General features: G+C 56.4%; 1 protein-coding gene across 2 annotated transcripts; it reads left to right on the top strand.

Moving 5' to 3' along the window:
- Positions 1 to 3,622: 3,622 nt before the first annotated feature.
- ORAI2 (ORAI calcium release-activated calcium modulator 2) lies at positions 3,623 to 14,378 on the top strand. Of its 2 annotated transcripts, XM_067014071.1 has the most exons (4): positions 3,623 to 3,729; positions 7,023 to 7,260; positions 10,425 to 10,693; positions 11,025 to 14,378. In XM_067014071.1, exon 4 carries the CDS (start codon positions 11,031 to 11,033, stop codon positions 11,562 to 11,564), a length of 534 nt encoding a protein of 177 aa, XP_066870172.1. In that variant the 5' UTR covers positions 3,623 to 3,729; positions 7,023 to 7,260; positions 10,425 to 10,693; positions 11,025 to 11,030; the 3' UTR covers positions 11,565 to 14,378. The 2 variants fall into 2 exon arrangements, with proteins under 2 accessions (XP_066870172.1, XP_058894140.1); XM_059038157.2 differs by lacking the exon at positions 10,425 to 10,693 and having other exon boundaries at positions 3,645 to 3,729.
- Positions 14,379 to 14,462: the final 84 nt, after the last annotated feature.

Here is a 14,462-nt window from a genome sequence, read left to right as displayed (position 1 = left end):
GTATGTTTTCTTCTCCTCCCCTTTTGGAAGTTTATGTTTACTGTTTGGCATACTTGACTAAAGTGAGCTACAATAACTATATATTAACCTAGTTCAGTAAGGAGAACGCGCTCAGAAATTAACCCGGGGCAAGCCCTCAGGCAGTTTCTTATTCCCTAGGATGTAGTAAACGCTTATTAAGCAGAACTAAGGGCTAAATCCAAAGGGTTCCTAAGTGCACGTTGCTAGGCAACACAGTCCTCACCTTCAAGGAGCTCCAGATCCGGGCAGGGACACAGACCAGAGAAAGGGCAGTGCCGTGTTGCACAGGGTGCTGCGTGGGCATGGGACCCAGGACTTCGGGACGAGGGGAGGGGAGCTCAGCAACGCAGACCTGGGATGACGACCACCGCCTGAGTTAGAATAGAGACCAGGTGGCGCAGTGGTTAAGAATCCGCCTGCCAATGCAGGGGACGTGGGTTCGAGCCCCGGTCCGGGAAGATGCCACATGCCGCTGAGCGGCTGGGCCCGTGAGCCGTGGCCGCTGGGCCTGTGCGTCCGGAGCCTGTGCTCCGCAACGGGAGAGGCCACAGCGGTGAGAGGCCCCGTAAGGCAAAAACAAACAAACAAACAAAAAGAATAGAGGGGGTGGGGGAGGAAGAAGTATGTGGAGGAGGGGGACGCCGGGGTGGGAGGGGGTATTTCAGAGACATGTAGGTGGGAGAATTCACAGGACTTGATGGGGAGGAGGGGAGTCAGGAATGACACCAGATCTAGAGTCACCAGTTGGGCGTGCGGTGGAACTCTCCCAGAGACAGGTGACCAGGAGGTGGAGCAGGTATGTGAGGGAAAGATGAGGAATTCAGCTGAGGGCCTGGTGAAGCTCGCTGGCCTTGGGACACGCCCTGCCAGGCTGGGAAGAGACCCGGGTTGTAGGTGATGATCTGGGAGCTCTCGGGCAAAACGGGAGTGGGTGAGACCACTCAGAGAGAAATGTGGAGAGAGGGACCCAGACAGGACCCTGAGAAACAGCCGTATCTCGTGGACAGATGGCAGAGGAGAGGCCTGCACCGGGGACTGTCCGGTGGCCTCACCAGAGAAGGAAGGAGTGCCTCCAGATGGAACGAGGGGGACCCGGTGACAGGGCGGTGGCCGAGACATCTGGACTTAGCAGCACAAAGGGCAGCAGACTGCAGATGACTGAGGAGGAAAGGAGGTGATGACAGCTCTCTGAGAAGTGCGGAGAGGTGTCAGTAGGAGAAGCCGAAAGGAGGCTGAGAGGGAGAAAAATAGGTGTCAGAGTCAGGGAAGTCGTGGGGGACTGAGCGAGGAAGAAGCGTCAGAAAGCGGGATATTTGAATTTCAGCGTTCACGCTGGGAATTCCCCGGCGGTCCAGTGATTAGGACTCAAGAGTTTTCACTGCCGAGGCCTGGGTTCGATCCCGGGTCGGGGGAGTTCACAGAAGGTGATGATAATAAGGGCTAGGCCATAGGAGCGAATGGCCAAGGGGACAGAACTGCCGTGTCAGGGGACTGGGTACATTGTCCATACCAGGTGTGAGGCCATCGTGGGGGAGAGAGGAAAACAGCAAGGACCATGGCATTTCACTGAACGAGGGGGCACTGGTGGATGAGGCAACTAGAAGATGGCAGACCCCCGGGATATGCCTCCCAGAGCTGGTCTTTTTCAAATGGGGGGCAGCCGAGGCCTCGGCAGAGGAAGCGACTTGCCGAGAACGACAGCAGAAACTGGAGCCCAGACATCCCGGCTGAGGGGCTGGTACCGTGGACCTGCACCTGAACCTCCTCGCCTCTGTGTAGCCCCTACTCAACTGCCTGGGCGCCTGAGGGGGGCCTGCAACTACTTGTATTGTGATCATTAAATCTCTCTCCTTTCAACACAGTCACCACCCTTAATCTTCCAGGGTGGGGAAAGCCATTTTCTGGGTTTGGTTAGGAAATGAGCTCTGAAAAGCCCTGGTAACTGTGGCTTACCCTCTGCGTCTGTGCAGACCTGCGGGTAACTGTGCTTGAGGGTGGGGGCATGGCTCACTGGCCTAGGAAGCTTTCTAAAGGATGTGCAGTCGGGGTGCAAGGGTGAGAACGCAAGTGAATGACTCCCCTGCTGAAAGAATGTTCATCTATGAGTCGACTGCCGTTTACAAAGTGTTTTCTTCCCGTTTTCCAGTCCACATTTCCAGCTACTTGAGGTGTGGAAGCTGAGGACTTTGCTCCCTGAAAGCCAGTGATCTCTCTCCTGTAGCCATGGGAGCAGGGCTGTAATCAGACCCTGGGATTTTCCTCCGCCCTTCGTTAGGGCAGGAACCAGGGGGAAAGTGGCTTACTCTGCTCTTAAGTGTCCTCCTGGATTAAAAGGTATCAGCACTGGCCCCTAAAATGCGTCTTGCAGTATAAATGGATTGGGCCTGGCATCTGCTAACGTTTACTCTTCCAACTGTCAGAAAACTTGGACTGGATGGCACGAGTGGAATTTTTCTTTTTTTCTTTCGTTTGGATAAATGTGTCACGGTCCAATGTTGTGACAGATGGAAAAATCCTATGTAGGGCACGGAGGAAGTACTCTGAGGGCCCGTGTGGCACGGTGGGTTGATAGGAACCCATCTCTCCTCTTAGTGAATTATTCACGCGTACTTCCCTAAAAGACCGTTCCTGTTTGAAGGTCTCGGTTGTAAAACCGGAGGGTTCACCATTCCCGGGGAGAGGTTCCCTGCAGTCTCGGACGGAAGGAGCCAGAGGCACCGCAGAAACACTTTCTCCCCCAGCGCTCTGCCCACTGAGAACAGCTCTCGGCGCGTCAAGCATGCTGCACCCGGGTTAGGACCCGGCAGGTCTCGCTGGGCCTTTCGGTGAGGGTGCAGTCTGGGCGACCAGCTCCGGGTTCACCTCTGCCTGGTGCCACCGTCCGCCCGGCAAACTCGGGCGTGGCCGCCCACATCTCCCCGAACAGAGCCTCCCTTACACCCTTTCTCCCCACGCCCCCCGCCGCCCCACCCCGCACACCCTGCAGTCTGATAACGGGATCCCACCCCACCACCGGGTCAGCGACCGGTCCCGGGCGTTCTCCGGGGCTCACCCTGGAACCCCATGCTCCCACTCGGCGCTCAGACCCCCACACCTCGGGCCAAGCAGGGTTCACCCTGACCTGGACTTGCCGGCCAGACCCAGGGGGAAGAGAAAGCGCAGCCTCCCCGTCCTGTCGCCAGGGCCCAGGGCGCTCGTGCGGCCGGCGGGGCGGGAGAGCGAGGGATGCCCACGCTTCCGGCTCTCCTCGCCGCCGCGGCGCGGATCCCTGCTCACTGCTACCCGCGGCGCGCCCACGAAGCACGAGACATGAGCAACCTTTCGCCGGTCTTTGGCACCCTGGCGGGAGCAGCATCCACACAACTAGGACCCCCGGGCCCCCGCCCCCCACCGGAGGAGCCTCGAGCCCCTCCCCTGCCGGCCCGCAGCGTCACGTGGCCCACAGCGCCCCCGCGGGCAAGTCACGTGACGGCGGCGCACTGTTGCCCAGGCAGCGGCTGCGGCGGGCCGGCGGGGGGGCGGGGCAGCTGGCGGGGGCGGGGCCGGGGGACCCCGAGGGACGGGCGGAAGGAGGGTGGGGGCCGCGCTCGGCGCCCCGGCCGGGCCACAGGGCCACTGGGCCACAGGGCCACACGGCCACGCCGGCGCCGCCAGCGCCGCCTGCCGCGAGCCCGAGCCGGAGCCGGGCCGGGCGGGCAGAGCAGCTCGGTGAGTGCTCGCCGCGGGGGGTCTGGCGGGGGACTGGAATTACACCAGGAGACTCGACGGGGGAGGGGACCGGCTTCCTCCTGGGCAGGCCTGGGACGCGACGTCTGCGGGGTTGGGAGGCGGCCAGGTGACCCCAACCCCGCGGGCTCCCCGGGCAGGGTGCGGCGCCGAAAGGACTCGGGTCGCGGGTGCGGGCTGAATGCGGGTCCTGCGGCTGCTGGGGCTTCCTGAGGGGAAGGGACAGGGATGCAGGCGGACTCCTCTAGGAGACCCAGGGGAGCAGGAGGGGCTGGGCCCCCGCCCTGCACGGGTGTGACAAAAAGAGAGTCAGAAATAGGCGTTTCTGCGTGGCACTCGCCATTGTTCGTGCCCCAGATGTTTAAAGGAAGTTAAGACAGGCAAACCCCAAAACCTACCGCCCGGAAATGTTTCCAACAGCCCTGCCAAGGAGAATAGCTTATCTTTAGAGAGAGCATCACTGTTATGCTACAAGACCTCTCTTCGCTGACTGCCCCTTATATGAAAACAAAACCAAAAAACCCACAAGGTTCAGCCAGGAGAGCATCCTTTGGAGCCTCTGCCACCTGACAGAAATGCAGGGCTCCATCTTGACCCACCCCACCCCCTGCCTGAGCCCAGCCCTGGAGTGTGAGGACCAGACTCTGCCGCTGGAGTGGGGGAGGCAGGGGGAGGAGGCCTGGCCCAGGGTAGGACGCTGGGGCTGGAAGGGTGAGGATGGATCTGAATCCAGCCTGCGCTGCTCCCTCTTCAGGAAGTGGCTTCTCTGTCTTCAGGACCCGCAGGCCTGCCTCAAGACCCAGGCTCCAAGCAGACAGACAGCCCTTCCTTCCCAAACCCTGCCACTTGAAGGACATCTGCGGGGCTGAGGCTGGCCTGCCTATTGCCCAGAGGCCACCATGGCCCAGAGGCCACCGTCAGACCTCACTGCCCATGAAGCTCTCCACTTTCCAATTTGAGCTCAGCTTTCGTTCATTGATGGTCCCTGTGCTTCCCTCTTCTTCACCCCATACATCCCTCTGGAGGCCACCAGGCCCTCCTGCCCCTCCCAGTAGGCCAAGCCTTTGAGCACACAGACCAGACTGAGCCTGCATTGTTCCCTCACCAGCTCCTTCCAAGCCCCTGCATCCGGGCACCTCCAGAGCAAGTCCAGTACAGTCATACTTTCCAGGCTCCATGTACTCCCTGCATCCTGCCTTCCACCCCCGTTTCCCTGACCCCCTCTGCGGCTAGCTTTTCTGCCCTGCCTCTCCGAAGCTCCCATGTGGGCAGCGTCTTTTCTTTGAGAAGGGTCCTTCTTTGCCAGTGCTACCTTTACTACCTATGCCCTTGTCCCTATCCTGGCTCCCTCGCAGGACCCCTCTCCCGGGTCAAGAGTAGAGGCAGCCAGCCCCTCCTGCACTCCCTCAGCCCTCACACCCCCTCCACTAAAGCAGCATTTAACTCACTGGATGAGAATCCCCCCGCCCTTATCTCACTCCCCCACTGGACAGCCTCACCTTTCATCTTTGATCCTTAAGTACCAAATGCAGTCTTACCTTCGGGCTCAGGAAGCATTTATTGGATGCAGGATGGAGAGACGGATCCTCTGAGGGGGCAAAGCTTGTGCATTTCACCCCACCACACACTGGACAGTGTCTTCATCATACCTGTGGGCTCACTTCTGATACGTAGGGGGAGAAAAAGAGAAAAAAATGTGTTTCCAAATGACACCATTCTAAATTATTTGGAGCCAGCCAATGGATTGGTTAGTGAACAACATTTCTCTGAATTCTCCCCAAGGGAAGGAACATTCCTGTGATTGAAGCGCTTGCAAGCAGTGCTGCTGGCTGCAGATGTGGACAGGGTTGGGGGGTGGGGGGGACCAAGGTTCCCAAGTCGGCCTTCCTGTAAATGACCTAGTAATTGGCATCCCAGGCAGAAATAGAAGAGCACAGAACTGTTTCCCGGGGCCCTATTGGCCGGTAAAAGCCGAGCCTCCGAAGCCTGGTGGAAGACAAAGAGGAAGGCACCCCAAAAGAGAGAGGCCTTCCCCGCCTCTAGGACCTTCCCAGAGAATCCTTTTAGGGATTGGCATGGACAGATCAAGTGTGGGGCATTTCCTCAGCCGCTGACCCTGGTGAACACCCCCTACTCCGCCCACCCACGCCCAGCCAGGCTCCCTGGAACCTGGGAACACTGATTTGTTTTGTAGTAGCCTTAAGAAGGCTTTTCACGGGGCCTATGCGGGCTTGAAGGTACAAGTTAATATCTGATGCCAAGTGAGCTGTGAGGTGCCTGTGCCCTTGAAGGCCGCCCTGCAGATTAATTCGAGCTGATCCCGTGGGCTGCTGCGTGGGCCGGCCCCTTGGGCCACACAAGACCGCCAATCCCCTACTTGGATTAGTGGAGATTTGGGTTTGAATTCAGAAATCTCAACAGATCAGCCCTTCTGATCTTCATCGTGTGTTACTGTCAAACCAGATGTCTGCTGGGATACTCGAGGGGTCTCAGCCTCCATTTCTCGGAACAAAAACAAAAATACCCCACAAAAAAACCATGCTCACGTCAAGGGGCCAATTCAGTTTTTCATTTTGCTAAAGTTTTCCAGTGCAGCCTGGATGTGGCCTTAGTTATACAAACCAGGTATTTTCAGGGCAAACCGTGCTGATTAAAATCTAAGTTGGATTTGAGAAATTAGCGGCTGCTTGGAAATGTTGATTTCATGGTTGGCACCTGGCCATTGGAAAGCAGTTTTGGTTCCACTCTCTTGTCTAAGAGCCTGGTAGGGTGGGGATGTCCCCAGGTGAAGATGAGCAGGTTGGAAAGGTCAGGTGTCACGCTCACATGGCAGGGTCAAATCCAGAAGTTTAGGTCCTAAAAGCTTCCTAAATACTACAGCTCCCTACTCCCTGAAGATAGGTGCACCTCTGAGGAGCTCCTTAGGTGCTTTTGGACAACCTTGGAATTCCGTTCACCCAGGAGCCACACTCAGTTGGAGCCTTTCTGAGCTCGGGGTGGGAGGCCAGATTCCTGCTTTGTGGAGGAACACTGGATGCTGCGATGGTTCCTGGAGATGCACCCCTGCCCCTCCTTTCCTGCAGGTGGTCCCCACATTCCTGTGTGAGGACTGCCTCAGAGGCCAGGGCCCCATACTCGTGCACCCCTGGATCCCATGGCCCTGGCACAGGGTGTATACAGTGGGCCCCCAGGGAAGGTTAGAGGGACTTGGATTCTGGCTTTTCCAGGCCCCGGGAACCCTCTGGGATGCCTGAGTGTGTCTCTGCCGCCCGCAGCCTGGCTCCCATCATGAGCGCCGAGCTCAACGTACCTGTGGACCCCTCCACTCCCGCCTGCTCGGAGCCCGGCCACAAGGGCATGGATTACCGGGACTGGGTCCGCCGCAGCTACCTGGAACTGGTCACCTCCAACCACCACTCTGTGCAGGCCCTCTCCTGGAGGAAGCTCTACCTGAGCAGGGCCAAGCTGAAGGCCTCCAGCCGGACTTCCGCCCTCCTCTCGGGCTTTGCCATGGTGAGTGGAAACAGCCTGTGAAGTGGGCTTTTGCTAATTGAAATCCTGTGATGCTTCAGGGAGCAAAGCACTGCCTCCGGGCCCTGCTGACAGCCAGGATGGACCGTTAGTAAGTCTCTGCCCAGGTCCCACCTCCTCCAAGGGGACTGCTCTGGCAACTGGAGGGGTGGCCTGGGGCATCCAGGGGAGTCCCCAAGCCCCAGAGCCCTCAGAAAGCCCACTCTCACGTTCACATACACTATTCACTTGGCAAGGAAGTTAGTGTGGTAATTAAAATGGCTTCAGGGTACAAGGTTTCCTGGGGAAAAGTCCCCACATCTGCACATCTCAGGCGCCACCCAAGAGTTTGGGAATTTGAGCAGAAACTGTGGCATGGGTTGCGTTTGCTCAGTTTAGCCCAGCTGGGGACGCAGCTGCTCCCTGAATGTGGTCTCTGGGGTGACGAAGCAGAGCCTCTGGCCTGACACCCGCCTGCCCGGCTGTGCTTTCCTTCTGAGTCATCCCCCAGGACAAGAGTCTGTCTTGGGAAAAATCGCGGGCCCTGAAAAAGGGCCACATCCCCTGTTGACTTCAAAGCCTGCAGACCTTCATCCCTTCAGGGGATCATCCCAGAGAGCGGGGATGTCAGGATTCCGGATTCCCAGCGAGAACTGCGGCCGCCCCTCCTTTTCTTTCTCTGTTGTCTGCTCAGAGTTCCTATTGGGCTGGAAGCCATGTTTTTTTAAATGTAAAAACAATTGTTTTTCCATATCCCAGAGCCTCAGCTGTCAAGTGGATCCGCAGACAATAAAAAGCTGTCCGAGAGAGCCAGTGCGGCCTCTCCCATGACAAGGGCCCGCCCGTCATCGGCAGTGGTCGCCCGTGAAAAAATGAGACCTCGTGTAGTCGGGGCGTGACTTCATACAGGGCAGTCAGTTTGGGTTTAGGTCTGTAGTTCAAAGCAAAGCCTTATTTAGGTCTTGCATTTTATTGTTTAAAACATAATTACAGAAGTGTACAATCATATGGGACATAACTTTGGCTCAAAATGACTTTCTTCCATCACATTAAAAGAGGAATATTTTCTCAAGCTTAACTTTAAGAAAAAGCAAGAGAAGTTTAGACGTCACCATTAAAATGAGATCTTGTTTTCTACCCTCACAGTAGGGTATAATGCGTAGTAATACTATGCATGTACTGCATTAAATTTTTCTGGCCTAAAATATTTATTATTATATATTTTTTAACTTTGGAAAACTAACTGAGAAGTACTGCACGATGTAATGAAGTAGGATGGTTTTCTTTCTGTGCGGGGCCTGGGTCTCGGAAATCACTTCCCGTCTGCAGCTGTCCCTTGAGACACCGGTCTTCCAAACATTTGGACTTCCAAATTTAGGGAAGCGTCTGCTCACCCAAGTTTGAAGGCTACAAAACCCCTCATTACAATTTGCAAACAAGCCCTGTGAGTAAAGCTGTAAATCAGAGTGAATTCTGGAGTAGTCTGAGACCTAATGGCAGCCTTCAGGGGTGTGAAGTGGTCTTAGAATGAGGACAGTGACTGTTGAATAATAATAATAATTATTATTCATTCAATAGCATTATGCATTCAATAACAACGAATTATTATAATAATTCATTTCTTCAGCATTTATGGAGTATCTCCTCTGTAGCAAGTGCTTCCGTAAGCCGTTGGGGATACATTTCAGAAGCCACACAGACCCCAGTAAATCAGATAATTATTCAGACTGCAGAGCAGCCCAGGAGAAAGAAGTGATGAATGCAGATCGTCAGCTAGTATCAACATTTCCACTGTGGAAACCATAGCTGAATAAGGGCAGGGACTTGGAAAAATGAACAGGCCGTTCTGTAGGCAGAGTTCCCTCTCCACATTATGTATTCCCTAATTAGAATTGCAAAGCTGTTCCTTTTTCCAGCAAGTGCTTATGCCTGACCTTAAGCTTATTTCTTCATGTTTATCCTGCCCCTAACACAGAGAACCAGTGATCCAGGACCCCTTCCTAAAAATCTTTGCATAAATACACTGAAAAATGGCCTTTGGCCTTTTCTCCTCTTGAGGTGGAACAAAACTGCTTTCCTCATAGGCCTTTTAATCATCTTTGTTTCTCATCTCTGCACCCTCTGAGGTTTACAACATCATTTTTTGTTGGGCCATATCCTTTGTGGTCACAAGAGCCTACCCAGGCTAAAAGGGCACTGAGAAAGGACCACCCCTCCTCTCAGTAGTGTGGCTAGTGTCTCTTTGGAGCAATAATCACTGCGGAGTTTCTGGTCAGCTGTGGTCCACTAGGACTGGCATATCTTCTTTTTACCTACCAAATGTTCCATCTTCACTGAAGACGGAGTGAGAGGATGAGGTTCTCACTCTAAGAGGCAGTAGCTGCTAGAAGTTATGAAATCTTTTTTGTAAATTTTTTAAAACAGGGATGGCTCTGGGAGTTCCCTGGTGGTCCAATGGTCAGTGGTTGGGACTTGGCGCTTTCGCTGCTGTGGCCCCAGGGTTCCCACGGGATTGCCCCCGTGACTCCTGAGCTGGGCTGGTGGCAGGTCGGGGAACTAAGATCCCCGCAAGCCATGCAGCGCGGCCCAAAACGAAACAAACCAACCACCACCGCAAAGGGATGACTCAGCTGTAGGAGACAAACAGAGTGAGTGGAAAAGCCTTCTGGCTTCTCTCTCCCTCCCTGCTTCCCCTTCCTTGACAGGTGTGGTTTCTTACCTTTGGGTGCCTGTGAGAAGGCCCTTGCTGAGCCTGGACTAAACCCTCCACTGGGGTTGGTGCACAGAGCTGGGGTGGGATGTGGGCTGCAGGGGAGTGGGCTGGGTGTGACCTGGGGAAGCTTGGCAGGAGCCTGGTGCCCAGTCTGGACTTTGAAAGCCCCTTAGGGCTTGTGAGCAGGTCCCAGCCTAAACAGACACTCACTGCTACAGAGATAAGCTGGCGCTTCTGGTCCCTCTGTGAGCCTTTTATTCCCTTTCCTTTTAAAGTCGCTTTTATTTTTTTCAAAGTTAGCACATGCGCAGTTTAAAATTAAGTACTGCAAACGGCTTGTAACAAACCCCAGCAGCCCCGCATTCCCACCCCTGGAGGCAGCCTCCTGCAGCCCCTCCGCCTCCACGTTTCTAGTGACATTTGGGAATTGCTGTTTCTTGACTTACCTTTTCAGATGTTACCTGCTGGCCTCCTGCTCCGACTGACCGCTGCTGCTGATTCAGCTCAGTGCTCCCAGCCCAGCCCCCTTCCCAGCTTCCCCTCCTCACCGCTGTTCTCATTTATGTGACCATTCCTGGCCTTTGGAGAGGTGGCTGCTCCCTCCCGCTTTTGGTCTCAGCTGAGAGAGGCGCGCTACGGCTTGTGTGAGGCCGTCCAATGCGCAGCTCTGAGTCTAGGGACCATCAGGAGCCTCCATCATTACTTCTTTTTACCTCTTGAAAGGTCAGGTTTGTTTTTGTGAAAAACATCAGTTGTTTTGCAGCTAAGCTCCCCTGGCTCTGATATCAACAGCAACATCGCATGTTCCCAGGGAAGTATGGCCTCTGCCCTGGGCCGGAGCCCGGCACCCCAGTATACCTACGTTCTTGGCATCCAGGGTGCGATCACAGCCCTGCCCAGTGCTTCTCTGGCCTCTTCTGTACTTTTTAGATTTTCCCTTAATGAGATCTTCTTTAGCAAATCAGCAAAAAAAAAAAAAAAAAAAAAGTAAAGTGCACACTCTTTGCTCAGCGAGGAGGGTGCCCTCTGCTCAGCGCCCCCCTCTGCCTCGCAGGTGGCCATGGTGGAGGTGCAGCTGGAGACTCAGTACCAATACCCGCGGCCGCTGCTCATCGCCTTCAGCGCGTGCACCACGGTGCTGGTGGCCGTGCACCTGTTCGCGCTGCTCATCAGCACGTGCATCCTGCCCAACGTGGAGGCCGTGAGCAACATCCACAACCTCAACTCCATCAGCGAGTCTCCGCACGAGCGCATGCACCCCTACATCGAGCTGGCCTGGGGCTTCTCCACCGTGCTGGGCATCCTGCTCTTCCTGGCCGAGGTGGTACTGCTCTGCTGGATCAAGTTCCTGCCCGTGGACGCGCGCCACCAGCCCGGCCCCCCACCTGGCCCCGGGGGCCACACGGGCTGGCAGGCCGCCCTGGTGTCCACCATCATCATGGTGCCCGTGGGCCTCATCTTCGTGGTCTTCACCATCCACTTCTACCGCTCGCTGGTGCGCCACAAAACCGAGCGGCACAATCGCGAGATCGAGGAGCTGCACAAGCTCAAAGTGCAGCTGGATGGGCACGAGCGCAGCCTGCAGGTGGTGTGAGCGTGCGCGCTCCTGGGCGGGGCCGATGCCGTGTCCGCGGCCGCATCCCCGTCGGCCTCGCGTCGGGAGGGAACAGAACTCGCTTAAGATATGGGGAATTTCAGAAATGCAAATTGCCAACGAGGCTGCTGAGACACTGCCAGGCAGTTCGAGACCAAAGTTCTACTCCTGTCTTCATGCTGTAAGACCTGGATCGTTTTTCCTTCAGAAGATGGAAATCTTCAGTTAAACGAGAGACTGATGCTAAGAGCTCAGGGCAAAGAAAGGACGAGTCCTTGGCCCTGGGCACCTCCTGAGGCTGGAGGCCAGGCTCCGAGTAGCACCGGGCGGCCATGGGCCGCCTCGGAGACCTGGAGCCAGCGGCCAGTGGGGGCCGGGAGCCTGGGAGGGACCTGGAGAGTCGGGGTAGCACCATGGGTTCAGGCAAGGGATTGCCCCGTGACTCCTGAGCTGGGCTGGTGGCACGTCTGATGGTACCACCCTGCTAGATTAGACGGGGCACAGGCTTACAGCTTGGCCAGGTGCTTCCCTCCCTGCCCTGGAGGGAGCTGGGCGGCCTGGCTTGTGGGGGTGGGGAAGGAAGGCAGGAGCCCAGGGCACATGGCCCAGCAGGTGTGGTGGGTGCTCAGCAGGCGTCAGACTTGTCAGGCCCTGGGGGAGCCGTCCAAGGCGGAGGCTGGTCTGTGGGCGCCCACGGAGGTGGCTGTTAACTGAGGGGTGCTCTGAGGCACACTGGGCTCAGATTCTCTCTTCCCTGCCAGCTGGATCCCCGGCCACATTGACCCAGCGAGGCCACCAGCCTGGGGAAAGGGCCCCAAGTCCAGAGGCCTCCGTCTCTCGGCCACAGACTGTCCCGAGCCGTCAGCTGACCCTCTGGGCTACGGCTGCAGAAGGCAGGGGCGCACTCGCCCAGGCACCCGAGCCCGCCCACCTCCCTGCTGTCTGTGGTCCCCGGCAGCGGGAGGGGACAGCCGGGGGACTTCCTGTCTAGACGAGGCCATGGCCAGGCCTGGTCTGTGGGTGGTAGCATCAGGGGCCAGCCCTGGCCAGACGTGGGTCCTGCTTATAATGATGGCAGGGAAGGCGAGACCCTGTGTAGTGCTCCCCTCCTGGGCCTCTTGGCTGCAAGCACAGGCCCAGCTCACACTTCTGTGCAGCCATGCGCAGCACAGCTTCTGGTGTTTTTGAGAAGAGCGTCTGGTAGACCTGAGCCCATGTTCTTGGACCGAACACATACATGCTACAGCTCAGCTTATGTGGGAGCCTGCTGCGCCCTGGGCCGCTTTTAAGAACTACATTTGCCACACTGGCCGGCAGCCGCCAGAGAGTGGTGCCTTTTCTTTTGTTTCCCAGTCACTGGACTTGATGCTCTGACGGCATTTCTGTCCACAGCCTGACATCTCTGTGGGGTCTGGGTTGCCTGTGCCAAGAAGTGCGGGCAGGCCTGGCTGAGGTTTCTGGGACTGTGACATCCTGTGGAGAAGCTGAACCTTAACACGTAAGTCTGAATGCAGAGAATCACCAGTGCAAGTCGTGGCGTTTCCGGGGAGCCTGGACATCGTGTCTTGCTGGGCCGGAGGAGAGCCCTAGCGCCTTCCAAAGGGCGTGTCCCTCGCATCCTCTGCAGACATCTGTTGCGACTTGCTTGCCCCCTAGCGCATGTCTCCTCTCCCAGAGCCCTGCTGAATGAAAAGGCTTGTCTGGTGCAATGTGTTTGCTTTGCAAAAGAATGTCAGCGTCACTGCAAGATGGCCACTTGGTGTCCTGGCAGGGACTAGACAGGCTGGCTCCTCCCCACTGCTGGGAGGGGACGGTAGCCCCTTCCTCTGGCCTCAGCCTTTTGAGAGGGGCCTTGTTGGGCTCACTTCGGCTACCTTCCTGGGCCAGCCGGTGCCCCTGCCCCGTGTGCCGGACCCACGGAGGGCCGAGCTCCCCAGACTGCGGCGAGCACACTCTGGGCGTCGGCCAGGGACCAGCTGTTACACTTGGCTCGTGGGAAGATTTTCTAGCCTGGCCACATCAGGGTCAGACACTAGGTGCCCAGTGACAGTGCCACATGGGTAGGAAAGATGCCACATAATCACGTTTTCGACACTGATTAGGAGAATAATTTCTTGTTCTTTCTTCCAGTGAGCTCTCCCAGCTCCAGCCTCTCTAGTTCCCAGAGGCATGGGGCAAACTGAGTTTCTGTGAGAACAGACATGCCTGTGGGCCTGGGGACTGACGATCAGGGGGCGCCCCCAGGACTGGAGAGTAAGCTGCCATTTGGAGCTGCAGCAGGGCAGTCTGGGGAGGGGAGGGGAGGGAAGCAAATTGCAGGCTAGAAATTTGGTTTCTGGAGGCTTAACCTGACTGTGAAGGGGGTTCCAAGTGCAGTGGCCTTTCTGTGGTGAGTGAGAGGCGCCACAGGCCACCCCGGAGCCAGCGTGAGCTTGCCGTTTTCCTCTGAGCAGAACCTTCCTGGTGCTCATAGAAACAAGTGCCCGCAGATACGCTGAGGCCCTTTCCAAAGTGGAGCACGGTCTCCGTTTAGTACCTGACCAGAAGTTTCAAAACTCAAGCATTTCTATTTTAGACAAACTGCCAGGGCAGAATGTATTTCCGTGTCTTCTAGGAAGGTCTGTTGAGGATAAAATTGCCTAAGCCTGAGCAGAGATCGAGGCTCATCTGCACTGCTCACCTGTCTTGTGCCGATTAATTCATTATGCATGACGCTGTGGAGACCACATGCGGTGTGCACACCCCGTCCTGCGTATGGATTTTTAAAACAGTTGCCCTGGACTGAACTAAATAAATAAGTACTTAAGTTATGAATTGCTCTCTGCTCTTGGTGGAACGCCGTGGAGAGAGGTGATGCTTGGAAGTGCCTCCCTGCCAACCACTGGTCACCAGTGTTCC

This window comes from Kogia breviceps, chromosome 14 (genome assembly GCF_026419965.1).
Source record: "Kogia breviceps isolate mKogBre1 chromosome 14, mKogBre1 haplotype 1, whole genome shotgun sequence".
Taxonomy (NCBI): Eukaryota; Metazoa; Chordata; class Mammalia; order Artiodactyla; family Physeteridae; genus Kogia; species Kogia breviceps.
Note: the sequence above shows the minus strand (reverse complement) of the source record. Positions and strands in the feature narration are given on the sequence as shown.

What these genes read in the sequence shown, in the direction of transcription:
- ORAI2 (XM_059038157.2), top strand. Translation starts at nt 7,036, where the DNA reads ATGAGCGCCGAGCTCAACGTACCTGTGGACCCCTCCACTCCCGCCTGC. An exon ending in TCCTCTCGGGCTTTGCCATG is followed by an intron (nt 7,261 to 11,024) that starts GTGAGTGGAAAC and finishes TCTGCCTCGCAG; the next exon opens with GTGGCCATGGTGGAGGTGCA.